This window comes from Mobula hypostoma, chromosome 4 (genome assembly GCF_963921235.1).
Source record: "Mobula hypostoma chromosome 4, sMobHyp1.1, whole genome shotgun sequence".
Taxonomy (NCBI): Eukaryota; Metazoa; Chordata; class Chondrichthyes; order Myliobatiformes; family Myliobatidae; genus Mobula; species Mobula hypostoma.
Genome location: NC_086100.1, coordinates 198,617,963 through 198,635,005, shown reverse-complemented (window position 1 = coordinate 198,635,005; position 17,043 = coordinate 198,617,963). Strand labels below are relative to the sequence as shown.

The 17,043-nt window shown below is 49.7% G+C and overlaps 1 protein-coding gene across 1 annotated transcript in view; it reads right to left on the bottom strand.

Moving 5' to 3' along the window:
* Positions 1-1,554: 1,554 nt before the first annotated feature.
* LOC134345023 (shootin-1-like) overlaps positions 1,555-17,043 on the bottom strand; it is a 57,695-nt gene continuing 42,206 nt past the window's right edge. Inside the window, exons 13-16 of the mRNA XM_063045156.1 lie at positions 14,232-14,332; positions 13,215-13,283; positions 7,584-7,722; positions 1,555-3,611 (exon numbers count right to left, since the gene is read on the bottom strand). Coding sequence (XP_062901226.1) covers positions 3,376-3,611; positions 7,584-7,722; positions 13,215-13,283; positions 14,232-14,332 — 545 coding nt within the window. The 3' untranslated portion in view covers positions 1,555-3,375. The remainder of the gene's footprint in view (positions 3,612-7,583; positions 7,723-13,214; positions 13,284-14,231; positions 14,333-17,043) is intronic.

Below are 17,043 nucleotides of genomic sequence, written 5' to 3'. Positions count from 1 at the left end.
CAGCGTCCCTCACAAAACCTCTCCACCCAACGTTCTCTGGAACCTTCTCCCAACTTCACCATCCTGATGGGCTGACACCACGTTCCTAAGTTGAATAACAAAGCCTCTTATCTCAGCTCAAACCCGAACAGGCTGCAAGCAGAACAGAGCGGTCCTACAGGACTGCTGAAATGAAATACTGCAACATGGCAGTATTTAACAGTCTTAATCAGGGCATTGCAACAGGGACTGTTTAGGAATAGTTATCGAGGTTTTGTGCATGATAGTTCGTGTCTAACCAATCTTGGAGTTTTTAGAGGGAGTTACCAGGAAAGTGAATGAAGGCAATGCAGTGGATGGTGTCTACACGGAATGAAGGTAAGGCATTTGACAAGGTCCTGCCTGGGAGGTTGGTCAAGAAAGTTCAGTCACTCAGCATTCAGGATGAGGTAGTAAATTGGATTAGACATTGGCTTTGTGGGAGAAGTCATAGAGTCATAGGGAAGTATAGCACAGAAACAGGCAATTCAGCCCATCTAGTCCATGCTGAAACCATACCAAAAATCAGAGTTGTAGTAGATGGTTGCCTCTCTGACTGGAGGCCTGTGTCTAGTGGTGTGCCACAGGGATCAGTGCTGGGTTCATTGTTGTTTGTCATCTATATCAATGACCTGGATGAGAATGTGGTTAACTGGATCAGCAAATTTGCAGATGACACCAAGATTGGGGGTGTAGTGGACGGTGAGGAAGGATATCAAGGCTTGCGGTGGGATCTGGAAAAATGGGTTGAAAAATGGCAGATGAAATTTAACGCAGACACGTGTGAGTGTGTTGCACTTCAGCAGGACATGCAAGGGTAGGGCTTACTCGCTGAGTGATAGGGCACTGAGGAGCGTGGTAGAACAGAGGGATCTGGGAATACAGGTCCATAATTCCCTGAAAGTGGTCACAGCTAAACAGGGTCGTAAAGAAAGCTTTTGGCACATTATCCTTCATAAATCAATGTACTGAGTACAGGAGCTGCATTGTTGAACTTGTATAAGTCATTGGTGAGGCCTAATTTGGAGTATTGTGTGTAGTTTTGGTCGCCTACCTAAAGGAAAGACATAAATAAAGTTGACAGAGTGCAGAGAAAATTTACAAAGATATTCTGAAGAACAGTCTTGGCCCGAAACATCGACTGTTTACCCTTTTCCATAGATGCTGCCTGGCCTGCTGAGTTCCTCCAGCATTTTGTGTGTGTTACAAATATGTTGCCAGGATTTGAGGGCCTGAGTTATCGAGAGAAGTTGAACAGGTTAGGACCTCACTCCCTAGAATGTAGAAGATTGAGGGGAGATTTGATAGAGGTACACAAAATTATGAGGGGTATAGATAGTGTAAGTGCAAGCAGGTTTTTTCCACTGAGATTCAGTGGGACTATAACTAGAGGTCATGGGTTAAGTGCGAAAGGTGTAATGTTTAAGACGAACATAAAGGAAACTCAGAGGGGACTATAACTAGAGGTCATGGGTTAAGTGTGAAACGTGTAATGTTTAAGGGGAACATAAAGGGAACTCAGATGGATGGTGAAAATGTGAAACAAGCTGCCAGTACATGTAGTGGTTACAGGTTTGATTTCAGCATTTAAGTGGAGTTTGGATAGGTACATGTGTGAGAGGGGTGTGGACGGCTATGGCCCGGGAGCAGGTCATTGGGATTAGGCCGATTAATGGTTTTGGCACAAACTAGATGGGTTGAAGTTATTGTTTCTGTGCTATAGTGTTCTATCACTCTATGACTTTTTGTCCCACTCCAATTAGGGAGGAGGTTACACAGCATCCACACCAGGACCACCAAACTCAAAAACTGATACTTTCCCCAAGCTGTAAGGCTGAACAACCCACGAACTTGTGTACTAGAAATGACTACAAACAATCTGGAGTGAAATTGATGCAAGGTGGATTAATGCCCGTGATCTGCAGCTGTACAGTGCAGAGCATTCTCACTGGTTGTATCATTGCCTGGCGTGGAGGCTCCAGAGTGTAGGTTTGCAAGAGGCTGAGGATGGGCACAATCCTCCTCAACATCTTCAACAGGTCGTGCCTCAAGGAGGCAGTGTTCATCATGAAGGACTCTGATCACCCAGGACATGTCCTCTTCTCATCGCTACCATCATGGAGGAGCCTGAAGACCCACACTCAAAGTTTCAAGAACAGCTTCTTTCCCTCCACCACCAGATGTCTGGATGATCCATGATCTCGTAAACATCACCTCACTAATCTTTTTGGCACTATTTATTTATTTTGTAATTCATATTAATTTTTATGTCTTCGCATCGTACAAAATTTCACATCAGACAATTCAGCGATAACAAACGATACAGCAGATACACCCTGTACACTGCTTCCACAGGTGGGGGTAGCCGCACTCATACTACGGAAACAGGCCTTTCTGCCCATCTAATCCATGCCAAACTTTCTAGTCTCATCTACCTGCACCTGGACCACAGACCTCCACACCTCTCCCATCCATCAACTTACCCAAACCACTCTTAAATTTTGCAGTCAGTATTTGGAGTGATGGGGGTGGGCACATGTCGGGTGGGCTGTCAGTGCCTCTCAGCAAGGCATGGGGCGTCAAGGCAGAATGGATGTGAAGGGTTCGGGAAGGGAAGAGGAGGGGCTGTGGGCTGGAACAGGAAGTGGGATGCGGGTGATTTTGGGGGGGTGGGGGTACTGAGGGTGGTGCATGGGTTGGGGGTGGCTTGAGGTGGGGCAACGATAAGAGGGTTTTACACGGGGGAGGTAAAAGTGCAATGTGGGGGGAGGAGGTATGGGAGGAGAGTGGGTGAAGGGCTGGGTGGTGATGGAGAGGGGTGGTGGTCGCGGTGTCAGGGAGAAGAGTGGTGATGATGGGGAGGGGACTGCGATGGAGATATATTGTGGTGGGGTGGGTGACGAGGGGAGAGGTGATGATGGACTGGGGTGTGAAGGAGTGGCTCTGATGGTGAGGAGGTGTGGTGGCATTTGGAGAGGATGGGGATAGGTGATGGTGAGGAGGCGGAGGGATGGTGATGTCCACTCTTCCCTCTAAGCTGTGACAATGTGCGGCCGCGCAGTAACTGAAATGCTCCCGTGCACATAGCCTTTGTTGCCGTGCATCTGGAATTTTCTCTTATACTGTATAATATTTTTTAAAGTGTTCGTGCTGTGTAAACATTTCCTGCTCTGAGCAATGGTTGGTCCGCACAGCATTAAAAAAAAATGGAGGGAACGTTGGTGATGGTGGTGGGAAGACGAGTGGAGATGGTGGCGAGGGGAGGGGTGATGGTGCAGAGAGATGATGATGGGGAGGGTTATGTGGTGAGGAGGGTAGTGTTGCCAATGGATTGGGAGGGGAGGGGTGGTGGTGGGTTCACCCTTCCTGGGTGGAGCTCCCTCCACCCTCTGTCTGCTGGTTAGGCTCTGATGTTGGTCTCCTCATCTGCTGTGACACCCGACGGTTTAAAGCGATGACGGCCGAGGTTCTCCGGCTCTGCCTTATGCAGCTGACACGACGGATCCCTTCCCCCGGGATGATGGTGTTGGAAACTCTGTCCTGTCTGACAGGCTCCTTGGGCTCTCCTTGGGCTTCCTGTGGGACCACCGATCCTAGGGAGGCAGGGACACACGACGGTGAATTCCGGGGTCGGTCGGTCTGTCTGTGTGTCTCTCTCTCTTTTCTCTCTCTGTCTGTCACTCTCTCTCTTTCTGGCTCTTGGCCTCCATCTCTGTATTTCTCTGTCTCTGTTCCTGGCTGTCTGTCCATCTTTGTCTCTCTCTCTCTCTCTCTCTTCACTTTTTTTCTCTTTCACCTCTCTCCTCTTGCCAGAGACGGCTCGGTAACACAGAGGCTCCTGCAATAATTTGCGGTGCTGATAATCAGGGTTCAGGTCCCGGCACTGCCTGTAAGGAGTTTGAACCCTCTCACTGTCACTGCGTGGGTTTCCTCCCACATTTCCAAGACGTACGAGTCAGGGTTGGTGAATTACGGGCATGCTATGTGAGGCAACACGTGTGGGCTGCCCTCAGCACACCCTTGGACTGTGCTGGCTATTGACACCGAAAATGCATTTCACTGTATGTTTCGATGTACTTGTGACTGATAAAGCTGATCTCATCACATTTCTCTCTCTCATCTCCCTCCTTATCTTTCCCTCTCGCGCCTCTTTCCTTTCACTCTCCCTTTCCCTCTCTCTCCATCACATTGGACGGGATCGGGTCAATTTCCTTTTCCAACTTCTTTGTTCGCTGAATGAGACTGTTAATTCCGTACCTCAACTCTCTCAGAGTTACAGAGTGGTACAACTTGGACTCAGCCCCTTCAGCCCACATGCTCTGTGCCAACTACCGTTCCGAGCTAGTCCCATTACTCGTATCCTTCCGAACTTTCACTATCTGTGTATCTGTCCAAATATTCATTAAATGTCGCAGTTATACCCACTTCAACCACTTCCTTTGGCAACCCACCACCCTCTGTGTGGGGAAAGTTAAGTCTCTCCATTCTCCCACCCTGCCTCTCTGTCTGTTCCTGTTGGATTAGACTGTATAATTGTTATTTTCTGTGCAGTTCAACTGTATACCTGGTTGTATTTTATATAACTACCCATATACAGGTACAGTAATTGTTTGGTCTGTCCCCTAGCGGTCACAGTATGTATGTGCAATTGTTCACAGCGTCTCTTAGTGATTTTTACAGTTCTTTGTAAGATTCTGGAACCTTCTTGGTATCGTACTGGGGCAGCATGATGCTTCTCGGTTATCACAATGCTTTACAGTGCCAGAAGCCCAGGTTCATTTCCCACGACTGACTGTCAGGAGTTTGTATGTTCTCCCTGTGACTGCGTGGGTCCAAAGATGTACCGTTTGGTAGGTTAATTGGTGATTGTAAATTGTCCTGTGATTAGTCTGGGGATAAATGGGAGCTTGCTGAGCGACTGGTTCGAGGGGCTCGTTCCACTCTGTATCTCAATACAAAAAATAAATAAAAATGATTTGAGTGGGGGTTATCTGATTGGTTAATTCTTACCTATAAATTTGAATGGAATGTCTCTTATCTATGATATAAGAAAGACTGGACATGTTGGGCTACCTTCTTTACCTCTTTCTTCCCCCTATCGCCTCTGTGTTTCTCCCTGTTTCCAATTCTCTTTGTTGTATTAACATTTAGTAAAACCATCATGAAACAACAAATGTTGTGCCTCTTTCTTGACTTCCGAAAGAACCTTGGATCAAACATCAGAGCCCAAAATTCCTTATGAGTCCCACTCCCTCTTTCCCTGCTCCTCAACCCTCCTCATCTGCAGTCCATATCTCGATCCTCTGTCCCTCCCTCCCACTCCCTCCCTCCCTGCTCCTCAACCCTCCTCATCTGCGGTCCATACCTCGATCCTCATCCCTCCGTCCCACTCCCTCCCTCCCTGCTCCCCAACCCTCCTCCTCCGCGGTCCATACATTGATCCTCTGTCCCCCCCTCCCTCCCACTCCCTCTCTCCCTGTTCCCCAACCCTCGTCCTCTGCGGTCCGTACCTCGATCCTCTGTCCCTCCCTCCCTGCTCCCCAACCCTCCTCCTCCACGGTCCGTACCTCGATCCTCTGTCCCTCCCTCCCACTCCCTCCCTCCCTGCTCCCCAACCCTCCTCCTCCACAGTCCATACCTCGATCCTCTGTCCCTCCCTCCCTGCTCCCCAACCCTCCTCCTCCATGGTCCGTACCTCGATTCTCTGTCCCTCCCTCCCACTCCTTCCCTCCCTGCTCCCCAACCCTCCTCCTCCACTGTCCGTACCTCGATCCTCTGTCCCTCCCTCCCAGCTCCCCAACCCTCCTCATCCGCAGTCCATACCTCGATCCTCATCCCTCACTCCCTGCTCCTCAACCCTCCTCATCCGCTGTCCATACCTTGATCCTCATCCCTCTCTCCCTGCTCCCCAACCCTCCTCCTCCGCGGTCCATACATTGATCCTCTGTCCCTCCCTCCGAGCTCCCCAACCCTCCTTCTCCGCGGTTCATACCTCGATCCTCATCCCTCTGTCCCACTCTCTCCCTCCCTGCTCCCCAACCCTCCTCATCCGCGGTCCATACCTAAATCCTCTGTCCCTCCCTCCCAGCTCCCCAACCCTCCTCATCCGCAGTCCATACCTCGATCCTCATCCCTCACTCCCTGCTCCCCAACCCTCCTCCTCCGCGGTCCATACATTGATCCTCTGTCCCTCCCTCCCAGCTCCCCAACCCTCCTCATCCGCTGTCCGTACCTCGATCCTCATCCCTCTCTCCCTGCTCCCCAACCCTCCTCATCCGCGGTCCGTACCTCAATCCTCGTCCCTCCCTCCCTGCTCCTCAACCCTCCTCATCCTCTGTTCGTACCTCGATCTTCTGTCCCTCCCTCCCACTCCCTCGCTCCCTGCTCCCCAACCCTCCTCATCCGCGGTCCGTACCTCGATCCTCTGTCCCTCCCTCCCACTCCCTCCCTGCTCCCCAACCCTCCTCATCCGCGGTCCGTACCTCGATCCTCATCCCTCTCTCCCTGCTCCCCAACCCTCCTCATCCGCGGTCCGTACCTCAATCCTCATCCCTCCCTCCCTGCTCCTCAACCCTCCTCATCCGCGGTCCGTACCTCGATCCTCTGTCCCTCCCTCCCACTCCCTCCCTGCTCCCCAACCCTCCTCATCCGCTGTCCATACCTCGATCCTCATCCCTCCCTCCCTGCTCCTCAACCCTCCTCATCCGCGGTCCGTAACTCGATCCTCATCCCTCTCTCCCTGCTCCCCAACCCTCCTCATCCACTGTCCATACCTCGATCCTCATCCCTCCCTCCCTGCTCCTCAACCCTCCTCATCTGCGGTCCGTAACTCGATCCTCATCCCTCCGTCCCTGCTCCCCAACCCTCCTCATCCGCGGTCCGTACCTCGATCCTCTGTCTCTCCCTCCCACTCCCTCCCTCCCTGCTCCCCAACCCTCCTCCTCCGCGGTCCGTACCTTGATCCTCTGTCCCTCACTCGTCAACCCCCCTCATCTGTGTTCCTACCTCGATCCTCTGTCCCTCCCTGCTCCTCAATCCTCTCATCCATGGTCCGTATCTTGATCCTCGTCCCTCTCTCCCACTCCCTTCCTCCCTCCCTGCTCCCTAACCTTCCTCCTCCGCAGTCTGCACCTCGATCCTCTGTCCCTCCCTCCCACTCCCTCCTTGCTCCCCAACCCTCCTCCTCCGCGGTCCGTACCTCGATCCTCAGTCCCTCCCTCCCTGCTCCCCAACCCTCCTCCTCCGCGGTCCGTACCTCGATCCTCATCCCTCCCTCCCACTCCCTCCCTGCTCCGCAACCCTCCTCCTCCTCTGCAGTTCATACCTCGATCCTCTGTACTTCCCTCCCACTCCCTCCCTCCCTGCTCCCCAACCCTCCTCATCCATGGTCCGTACCTCGATCCTCAGTCCCTCCCTCCCAGCTCCCCAAGCCTCCTCCTCCGCAGTCCATACATCGATCCTCATCCCTCCCTCCCTGCTCCCCAACCCTCCTCATCCATGGTCCATTCCTTGATCCTCTGTCCCTCCCTCCCTGCTCCCCAACCCTCCTCCTCCACGGTCCATACCTCGATCCTCTGCCTGCTCCTTGGGCCCTGCTGTCGTGTCTGTCACCTTCCTGCGCCTCTGGAGGATAGTGTCCAGCTCGTTCTGTCTCTTGTCATTTCTCCAGCTCTTCTGCCGGACGTTCCTCTTTCCCATCATGTTCTGCCGGACACGTTTACATTTCTTTACTCACTGCCCATCCACCTCGATGTGAGGAGACAGCACTTGCGTCTGAAGTCACACACAGAATGCGGCAGAATCCCTCCCCTCAAGGCATGACTGAACCAGATGTGTGTGTTCCAACTTTCCCCTCATTTCATACCTGACTTATTGTGTCTAATTTTGGATTGGTTTAATTACTCTAATTTAATTAATGCAGACAAGTGTGAGGTGTTGAACTTTGGGAGGACAAACCAGGGTAGAAATTACATGGTGAATGGTAGGGCTGAGAGGAGTGAGGTGGAACAAAGGGAAATACAGGTCCATAATGTGAAAATGGTGTCACAGGCACAGGGTTGTACAGAAACCGTTCAGCACATGGGGCTTCAGAGTCAAAGTGAATTTATTATCAAAGTACATATATGTCAGCATATCAAAGTCAAAGTCTGTCCCGAGCCTTGTGGCCCATCAGGCCGGTGCTTATGCTGGTTTCTGTGTGTGAAGCGACTGAGAATACGAGGCTCCCCCCAGATGGGATGCCAGTCTATCGCGAGGTTAACCCCCAGCATTTGCCGGTAACCATTTTCAGCTGGGTGGACTGGAGCAGTGTGTGGTTAAGTTCCTTGCTCAAAGACACAACACACTGCCTTGGCCAAGACTTGAACCCACGACCTTCAGATCGTGAGCCCAACGCCCTAACCACTTGGCCACGTGCCTATTTATTTTCAATAAATCTATAGAATAGTATAGTATTGAGTACCGGAGATGGGATGTCACGTTAAAGTTGTATAAGAGGTTGCTGAGGCTAATTTGGAGTATTGTGTACAGCTTTGGTCACCTACCTACAGGAAAGATGTCAATAAGATTGAAAAAGTACAGAGAAAATTTACAAGGATGTTGGTGGGACTTGAGGACCTGAGTTATAGGGAAAGATTGATTAGGTTAGCACTTAATTCCCTGAAACATAAGAGAATGAGGGTGATCTGAGAGAGGTACAGTACACAAATTCATGAGGAGTATGGGTAGGGTAGGTGCAAGCAGAAAGATGATATCTTTCCTGTAACAGGGTGACCGAAATGCTTCACAATACTCCAAGGGTGGCTTCAGCAACATCTCATACAACTGCAACAAAATGTCTCAGTTCCTATACTCAGTGCCCTGACTGTGTGTCACAAGCCTCCTTCACCAGTCTGTCTACCCATCAGGGAACCATGTACTTGTGCTTCGAGCTTCCTCTGTTCTACAGGACTCCCTTTCCCAGCATCTCACCAACCAGTCCTCTGCCCTGTTGCTGGATGGAGAGAGACCTCCGAATGAATGCATTGATTCTATTGTGTTTCTTTGTATTGACTGTGAAAGAATCTCAGGGTAGTATACTGTCAGAGTTATAGAAAAAGACAGCACAGAAACAGACCATTTGGCCCACCTAGTCTGTATCATAGAAACATAAAACCAGAGGAAACCTACAGCACAATACAGGCCCTCCAGCCCAGAAAGCTGTGCCAAACATGTCCTTACTTTAGAAATTACCGAGGGTTACCTATAGCCCTCTATTTTTCTAAGCTCCATATACCTGTCCAGGTGTCTCTTAAAAGACGCTATCGTATCCGCCTCCACCACTGTTGCTGGCAGCCCATTCCACACACTCACCACTCTCTGAGTAAAAAAATTACCCCTGACATCTCCTCTGTATCTACTTCCAAGCACCTTAAAATTGTGCCATCTTGTGTTAGCCATCTCAGCCAGGAAAAAATCCCTGACTATCCACACGATCAATGACTCTCATCATCTTATACACCTCTATCAGGTCATCTCTCATCCTCCGTCACTCTAAGGAGAAAAGGCCGAGTTCACTCAACCTATTCTCATAAGGCATGTTCTCCAATCCAGGCAACATCCTTGTAAATCTCTTCTGCATCCTTTCTATGGTTTCCACATCCTTCCTGTAGTGAGGCAACCGGAACTGAGCACAGTACTCCAAGTGGGATCTGACTAGGGTCCTATATAACTGCAACATTACCTCTCGGCTCCTAAACTCAATCCCACGGTTGATGAAGGCCAATGCACCGTATGCCTTCTTAACCACAGAGTTGACTCGCGTAGCAGCTTTAAGTGTCCTATGGACTCGGACAGCAAGATCCCTCTGATCTTCCACACTGCCAAGAGTCTTACCAGTAATACTACATTCTGCATTCATATTTGATCTACCAAAATGAACCACCTCACATTTATCTGGGTTGAACTCCATCTGCCACTTCTCAGTCCAGTTTTGCATCCTATCAATGTCCCGCTATAACCTCTGACAGCCATTCACACTATCCACAACACCCCAACCCTTGTGTCATCAGCAAATTTACTAACCCATCTCTCCACTTCCTCATCCAGGTCATTTATAAAAATCGTGAAAAGAAGGGGTCCTAGAACAGATCCCTCAGGCACACCACTGGTCACCAACCTCCATGCAGAATATGACCCATCTATAATCACTCTTTGACTTCTGAATCCACAAAGCAATGTTCCCTTGGATCTAAAGCCTCCTTACTTTCTCAATAAGCCTTGCATGGAGTACCTTATCAAATGCCTTGCTGAAATCGATATACACTACATCTACTGCTCTTCCTTCAGCCAGATGTTTAGTCACACCCTCAAAAAATTCAATCAGGCTCGTAAGGCATGACCTGCCTTTGACAAAGCCATGTTGACTATTCCTAATCATATTATGCCTCTTCAAATGTTCATTAATTCTGCCTCTCAGGATCTTTTCCATCAACTTACCAACCACTGAGGTAAGACTCATTGGTCTATAATTTCCTGGGCTATCTCTACTCCCTTCATTGAATAAGGGAACAACTGCAACCCTCCAATCCGCCGTAACCTCTCCCATCCCCATTGATAATGCAAAGATCATCACCAGAGGCTCAGCAATCTCTTCTCTCACCTCCTACAGTAGCCTGGGGTACATCTCGTCCGGTTCCAGTGACTTATCCAACTTGGTGCTTTCCAAAAGCTCAAGCACATTCTCTTTCTTAATATCAATATGCTCAACCTTTTCAATCCGCTGTAAGTCATCCCTACAATCACCAACACACATCAAACTTTGATGTGTGTTGCTTGAATTTCCAGCATCTGCAGGATCACCAAGATCCTTTTTCGTAGTGAATACTGAAGCAAAGTATTCATTAAATACCGCTGCTATCTCTTTCGGTTCCATACACACTTTCCCACTGTCACACTTGATTGGTCCTATTCTCTCACATCTTATCCTTTTGCTCTTCATATACTTGTAGAATACCTTGGGGCTTTCCTTAATCCTGCCCGCCAAGGCCTTCTCATGGCCCCTTCTGGCTCTCCTAATTTCCTTCTTAAGCTCCTTCGTGCTAGCCTTGTAATCTTCCAGATCTCTATCATTACCTGGTTTTTTTAAACTTTCATAAACTTTTCTTTTTCTCTTGACTAGATTTTCAACAACCTTTGTACACCATGGTTCCTGTACCCTACCATCCTTCCTGTCTCATTGGAACGTACCTGTGCAAAACGCCAAGCAAATATCCCCTGAACATTTGCCACACTTCTTCCGTACTTTCCCCTGAGAACATCTGTTCCCAATTTATGCTTCCAAGTTCCTGCCTGATAGCCTCATACTTCCCCTTACTCCAATTAAACACTTTCCTAATTGTCTGTTCCTATCCCTCTCCAATGATATGGTAAAGGAGATAGAATTGTGATCACTATCTCTAAAATGCTCTCCCACTAAGAGACCTGACACCTGACCAGGTTCATTTCCCAATACCAGATTGAGTACAGCCTCTCCTCTTGTAGGCTTATCTTCATATTGTGTCAAGAAACCTTCCTGAACACACCTAACAAACTCCACCCCATCTAAACCCCTTGCTCTAAGGAGATACCAATCAATATTTGGGAAATTAAAATCTCCCATCACAACAACCCTGTTATTATTACACTTTTCCAGAATCTGTCTCCCTATCTGCTCCTTGATGTCCCTGTTATATTGGGTGGTCTATAAAAAACACCCAGTAGCGTTATTGACACCTTCCTATTCCTAACTTCCACCCACAGAGATTCAGTAAACAATCCCTCCATGTCTTCCTCCTTTTCTGCAGCCGTGACACTATCTCTGATCAACAGTGCCACGCCCCCACCTCTTTTGCCTCCCTCCCTGTCCTTTCTGAAATATGTAAAACCTGGCACTTGAAGTAACCATTCCTGTCCCTGAGCTATCCAAGTCTCTGTAATGCCCACAACATCACAGCTCCAAGTACTGATTCACGCTCTAAGCTCATCTGCTTTGTTCGTAATACTCCTTGCATTAAAATAGACACACCTCAAACCATTGGTCTGAGCGCATCCCGTCTCTATCACCTGCCTATCCTCCCCTTCGCACTGTCTACAAGCTCTCTCTATTTGTGAGTCAACCACCCCTTCCTCTGTCTCTTCAGTTCAAATCCCACCCCCCAGCGATTCTAGTTTAAACTTTCCCCAATAGCCTTAGCAAACCTCCCCGCCAGGACATTGGTCCCCCTGGGATTCAAGTGCAACCCGTCCTTTTTGTACAGGTCACACCTGCCCTAAAGGAGATCCCAGTGATCCAGAAATCTGAATCCCTGCCCCCTGCTCCAATCCCTCAGCCACGCATTTATCCTCCACCTCACTCTATTCCTATACTCACTGTTGCATGGCACAGGCAGTAATCCCGAGATTACTACCTCTGAGGTCCTGCTTCTCAACTTCCTTCCTAACTCCCTATTGTCTGTTTTCAGGATCTCCTCCCTTTTCCTACCCATGTCATTGGAATGAAGAAGTTCTCCCTCGTGCTCCCCTTAAACATTTCACCCTTCACCCTTAACCCATGACCTCGAGTTGTAGCCAAATTTAGTGGGAAAAAGCCTGCTTGCATTTACCCAGTCTACACCCCTCATAATTTTGTATACCTCCATCAAATCTCCTCTCAATCTTTTATGTTCCAAGGAATAAAGTCCTAACCTATTTAATCTTGCCTTTTCACTTTGGTCCTCCATTTCTGGCAACATCCCTGTAAATACTTGGAGACATATACTGAATGTCCTTTGATAATTAATTAACTGTACACTTTGACCTTTGATCAAGACCATGGCAACCTCTCCCCCACTTCCTCTGACGCAGTTGATCACATTCTCTGCCAGCACCCAATGATTTGCACTACCCTCTGTCAGGATGGTGCCCATGGTGGGGCGCACATAGGGTGTGTGACCTGCCTGTCTCTGGAGGGGGGGGGTCCCCTCTCCATTCACCCCCTGCCCCTCACCCTCTGTCCCCTCTCCATTCACCACCTGCTCTTCACCCTTTGACCCCTCTCCATTCACCCCCTGCTCCCTCACCCTCTGATCCCTTTCCATTTGGCCCCTGCCTCCTCACCCTCTGACCCCTCTCCATTCACCCCCTGCCCCCTCACCCTCTGACCCAGCACTGGCCCCACCTCTTCCCCGTGGATCACCTACCAGAATTCCTTGGAGTTCCACCACGGCTGACCCCTTGCTGTCCGTGTCGGAAGGCTTTGTGTCCGTGATCTGCATGCGGGGATGGAAGCAGAAGAGACTGGTCAGCCGGGCCAGAGAGCCGGTCGCAGCCCTATCAGAACCGGGACCAGGGTTCATATCCCCGGCACGTCATGACATTCGTTGTTTTGTTGCAGCAGTGCAATACCATAAAAAACGATAAATTACAATCAAAAGTATACATAAAGAATTAAATTTAATTAGTAGTGCAAAGAGAGGAAAGATAGTGAGGTAATATTCACGGGTTCACAGTGCATTCAGAAGTTTGTTGGCTGTGCCTAATGGGAATGCCTGGCGATTCCCAGAGCTGCTCACAGAGACTCACCACGTATTGGTACCATCTTCATTGCAGGGTAGCATTGCACTGTAATGCCTGGCAGCATCCTTGTCCCGGGTTCCCCAACAATAAACCCGATTCTCCTTCTAACTCTGGGGCAGATTAGCCATGAGCGTGCTGAACGGCGGCAGGTCTGATGGGCCGAATGGCCTCCTTGCCAGTCCCCGATCAGGGGGCTGCTGCTCCTGCACGGTCCGTGAAATCAGAATCCACGGAAGTGCTTCTGAAGAGATTAATCAGGGAAATTTTGGCAGGTCATGGGTTAAGGGTGAAGGGTGAAAGGTGAAATGTTTAAGGGGAACATGAAGGATGGCTTCTTCACTCAGAGGGTGGTGAGAGTCTGCCAATGCAAGTGATAGATGTGGGTTTGAATTCAACAGTTTGGGGAAATTTGGCCAGGTGCACGGACGGGAGGAGTATGGAGGCCTGTGGTCTCAGTAGTGAGGGTCAATGGGACTCAGCAGGTTAATAGTTCAGCATTGACCCGATGGGCCAAAGGGCTTCTGTGCTGCACTGTTTCACAATTCTATGACTCTGGGAAAGGACTAGGGCCCTGTGAAAGAGCTAGGACGGACGTGGATGGGCACAGTGGCCTCCCATGACACTTGCGGTTTCTGTCATACCTCTGTCTTCCTCTTTGTGGGCTTGAGGACCACTCCACTTTTGATTCTCTCCATCATCTCGTTCACGGCCCTGCCCTTGATATCAGAGAGATTGCCCGAACCTGCCGACAGAGGTGGAGTTGGGGTCAATGAGGCATCACAAGGACTAAATCCAGACTTACCACGGTTAGTGCGACATTATTCTGACACCAGCAACCTGGGTTCAATTCCCACCACTTTCTATATGGAGGTTATACGTTCTGCCCTGTGACTGTGTGCGCCTTCCAGTACCTTCCCACAGTCTAAAGATATACGGTTAGGGTCAGCACGTTTTCAGGACGCTATGTTGGTGACAGAAGCATGGCAACACTTGTGGGCTGCCCCCAGCACATCCTCGGCCTGTGCTGGTTGTTGAAGCAAACGACACACTTCACTGCAACACAAACAAAATGCTGGAGGATCTCTGCGGTCAGGCAGCATCTGTGGCAATGAAGAGACAGTCAACGTTCTGGGCCGAGACCCTTCTTCGGGACTGGAAAGGAAGGGGGAAGATGCCAGAATAAAAGGGTGGGGGGAGGCTAGCTGGGAGGTGAAAGGTGAAGGGCTGGAGAAGAAGGAATCTGACAGGAGAGGAGAGTGGACCATAGGATAAAAGGAAGGAGGAGACGACCCAGGGGGAGGTGATAGACAGATGAGGAGAGGTAAAAAGTCATAATGGGGAGGGGAGGGGAGGGGGAGGGAAATTTACCGGGAGGAGAAATCAATATTCATACCATCACAACAGGAATTCTGCAGATGCTGGAAATTCAAGCAACACACATAAAAGTTGCTGGTGAACGCAGCAGGCCGGGCAGCATCTCTAGGAAGAGGTGCAGTCGACGTTACAGGCCGAGACCCTTCTTCAGGACTGACTGAAGGAAGAGTGAGTAAGGGATTTGAAAGTTGGAGGGGGAGGGGGAGATCCAAAATGATAGGAGAAGACAGGAGGGGGAGGGATGGAGCCAAGAGCTGGACAGGTGATAGGCAAAAGGGGATACGAGAGGATCATGGGACAGGAGGTCCGGGAAGAAAGACAAGGAGGGGGGGAACCCAGAGGATGGGCAAGGGGTATATTCAGAGGGACAGAGGGAGAAAAAGGAGAGTGAGAGAAAGAATGTGTGTATAAAAATAAGTAATAGATGGGGTACGAGGGGGAGGTGGGGCCTTAGCGGAAGTTAGAGAAGTCGATGTTCATGCCATCAGGTTGGAGGCTACCCAGACGGAATATAAGGTGTTGTTCCTCCAACCTGAGTGTGGCTTCATCTTTACAGTAGAGGAGGCCGTGGATAGACATGTCAGAATGGGAATGGGATGTGGAATTAAAATGTGTGGCCACTGGGAGATCCTGCTTTCTCTGGCAGACAGAGCGTAGGTGTTCAGCAAAACAGAGAAAGCAGGATCTCCCAGTGGCCACACATTTTAATTCCACATCCCATTCCCATTCTGACATGTCTATCCACGGCCTCCTCTACTGTAAAGATGAAGCCACACTCAGGTTGGAGGAACAACACCTTATATTCTGTCTGGGTAGCCTCCAACCTGATGGCATGAACATCGACTTCTCTAACTTCCGCTAGGCCCCACCTCCCCCTCGTACCCCATCTGTTACTCTTTTTTATGCACACATTCTTTCTCTCACTCTCCTTTTTCTCCCTCTGTCCCTCTGAATATACCTCTTGCCCATCCTCTGGGTCACCCCCCCCTCCGTCTTTCTTCCCGGACCTCCTGTCCCATGATCCTCTCGTATCCCCTTTTGCCAATCACCTGTCCAGCTCTTGGCTCCATCCCTCCCCCTCCTGTCTTCTCCTATCATTTTGGATCTCCCCCTCCCCCTCCAACTTTCAAATCCCTTACTCACTCTTCCTTCAGTTAGTCCTGACGAAGGGTCTTGGCCTGAAACGTCGACTGCACCTCTTCCTAGAGATGCTGCCTGGCTTGCTGCGTTCACCAGCAACTTTGATGTGTGTTGCTTCATACCATCATTTGGAGGCCACACAATTGGAATCTAAGGTGCTGCTCCTCCACCCTGACATTTCAGTGTAGGTTTTGGTGCAAATATGGCAAGTAAAGCTAATCTTTAATCTTTAAACCTCTAACTCCCACGACGACTTCACAACCTATGCAACTGTGAATGGATTCTGGCTGAAGCATCGAGGAACAAACAGTAACGTAGTGACTGGACGAGTGGTGTGAGTACCTGCAGGATGAGTATTACCCAGGACAGCAGGTGTTAGTACCAGTGGGATGAGTATTAACCAGTGGGATCAGTATTACCCAGGACAGCAGGCGTTAGTACCAGTGGGATGAGTATTAACCAGTGGGATGAGTATTAACCAGGACAGCAGGTGTTAGTACCAGTGGGATGAATATTAACCAGTGGGATCAGTATTACCCAGGACAGCAGGTGTTAGTACCAGTGGGATGAATATTAACCAGTGGGATGAGTATTAACCAGTGGGATCAGTATTAACCAGGACAGCAGGTGTTAGTACCAGTGAGATGAATATTAACCAGTGGGATGAGTATTAACCAGTGGGATCAGTATTAACCAGGACAGCAGGTGTTAGTACCAGTGAGATGAATATTAACCAGTGGGATGAGTATTAACCAGTGGGATCAGTATTAACCAGGACAGCAGGTGTTAGTACCAGTGGGATGAATATTAACCAGGACTGCAGGACGGCTGATGTCTAGAGGAGACACAGGAGAGACAGCAGACTCTGGAACATGGAGCAACACACAACCTGTTGGAGGAACTCAGCGAGTCGAGCAGCATCAGTGAGTGGGAAACGGA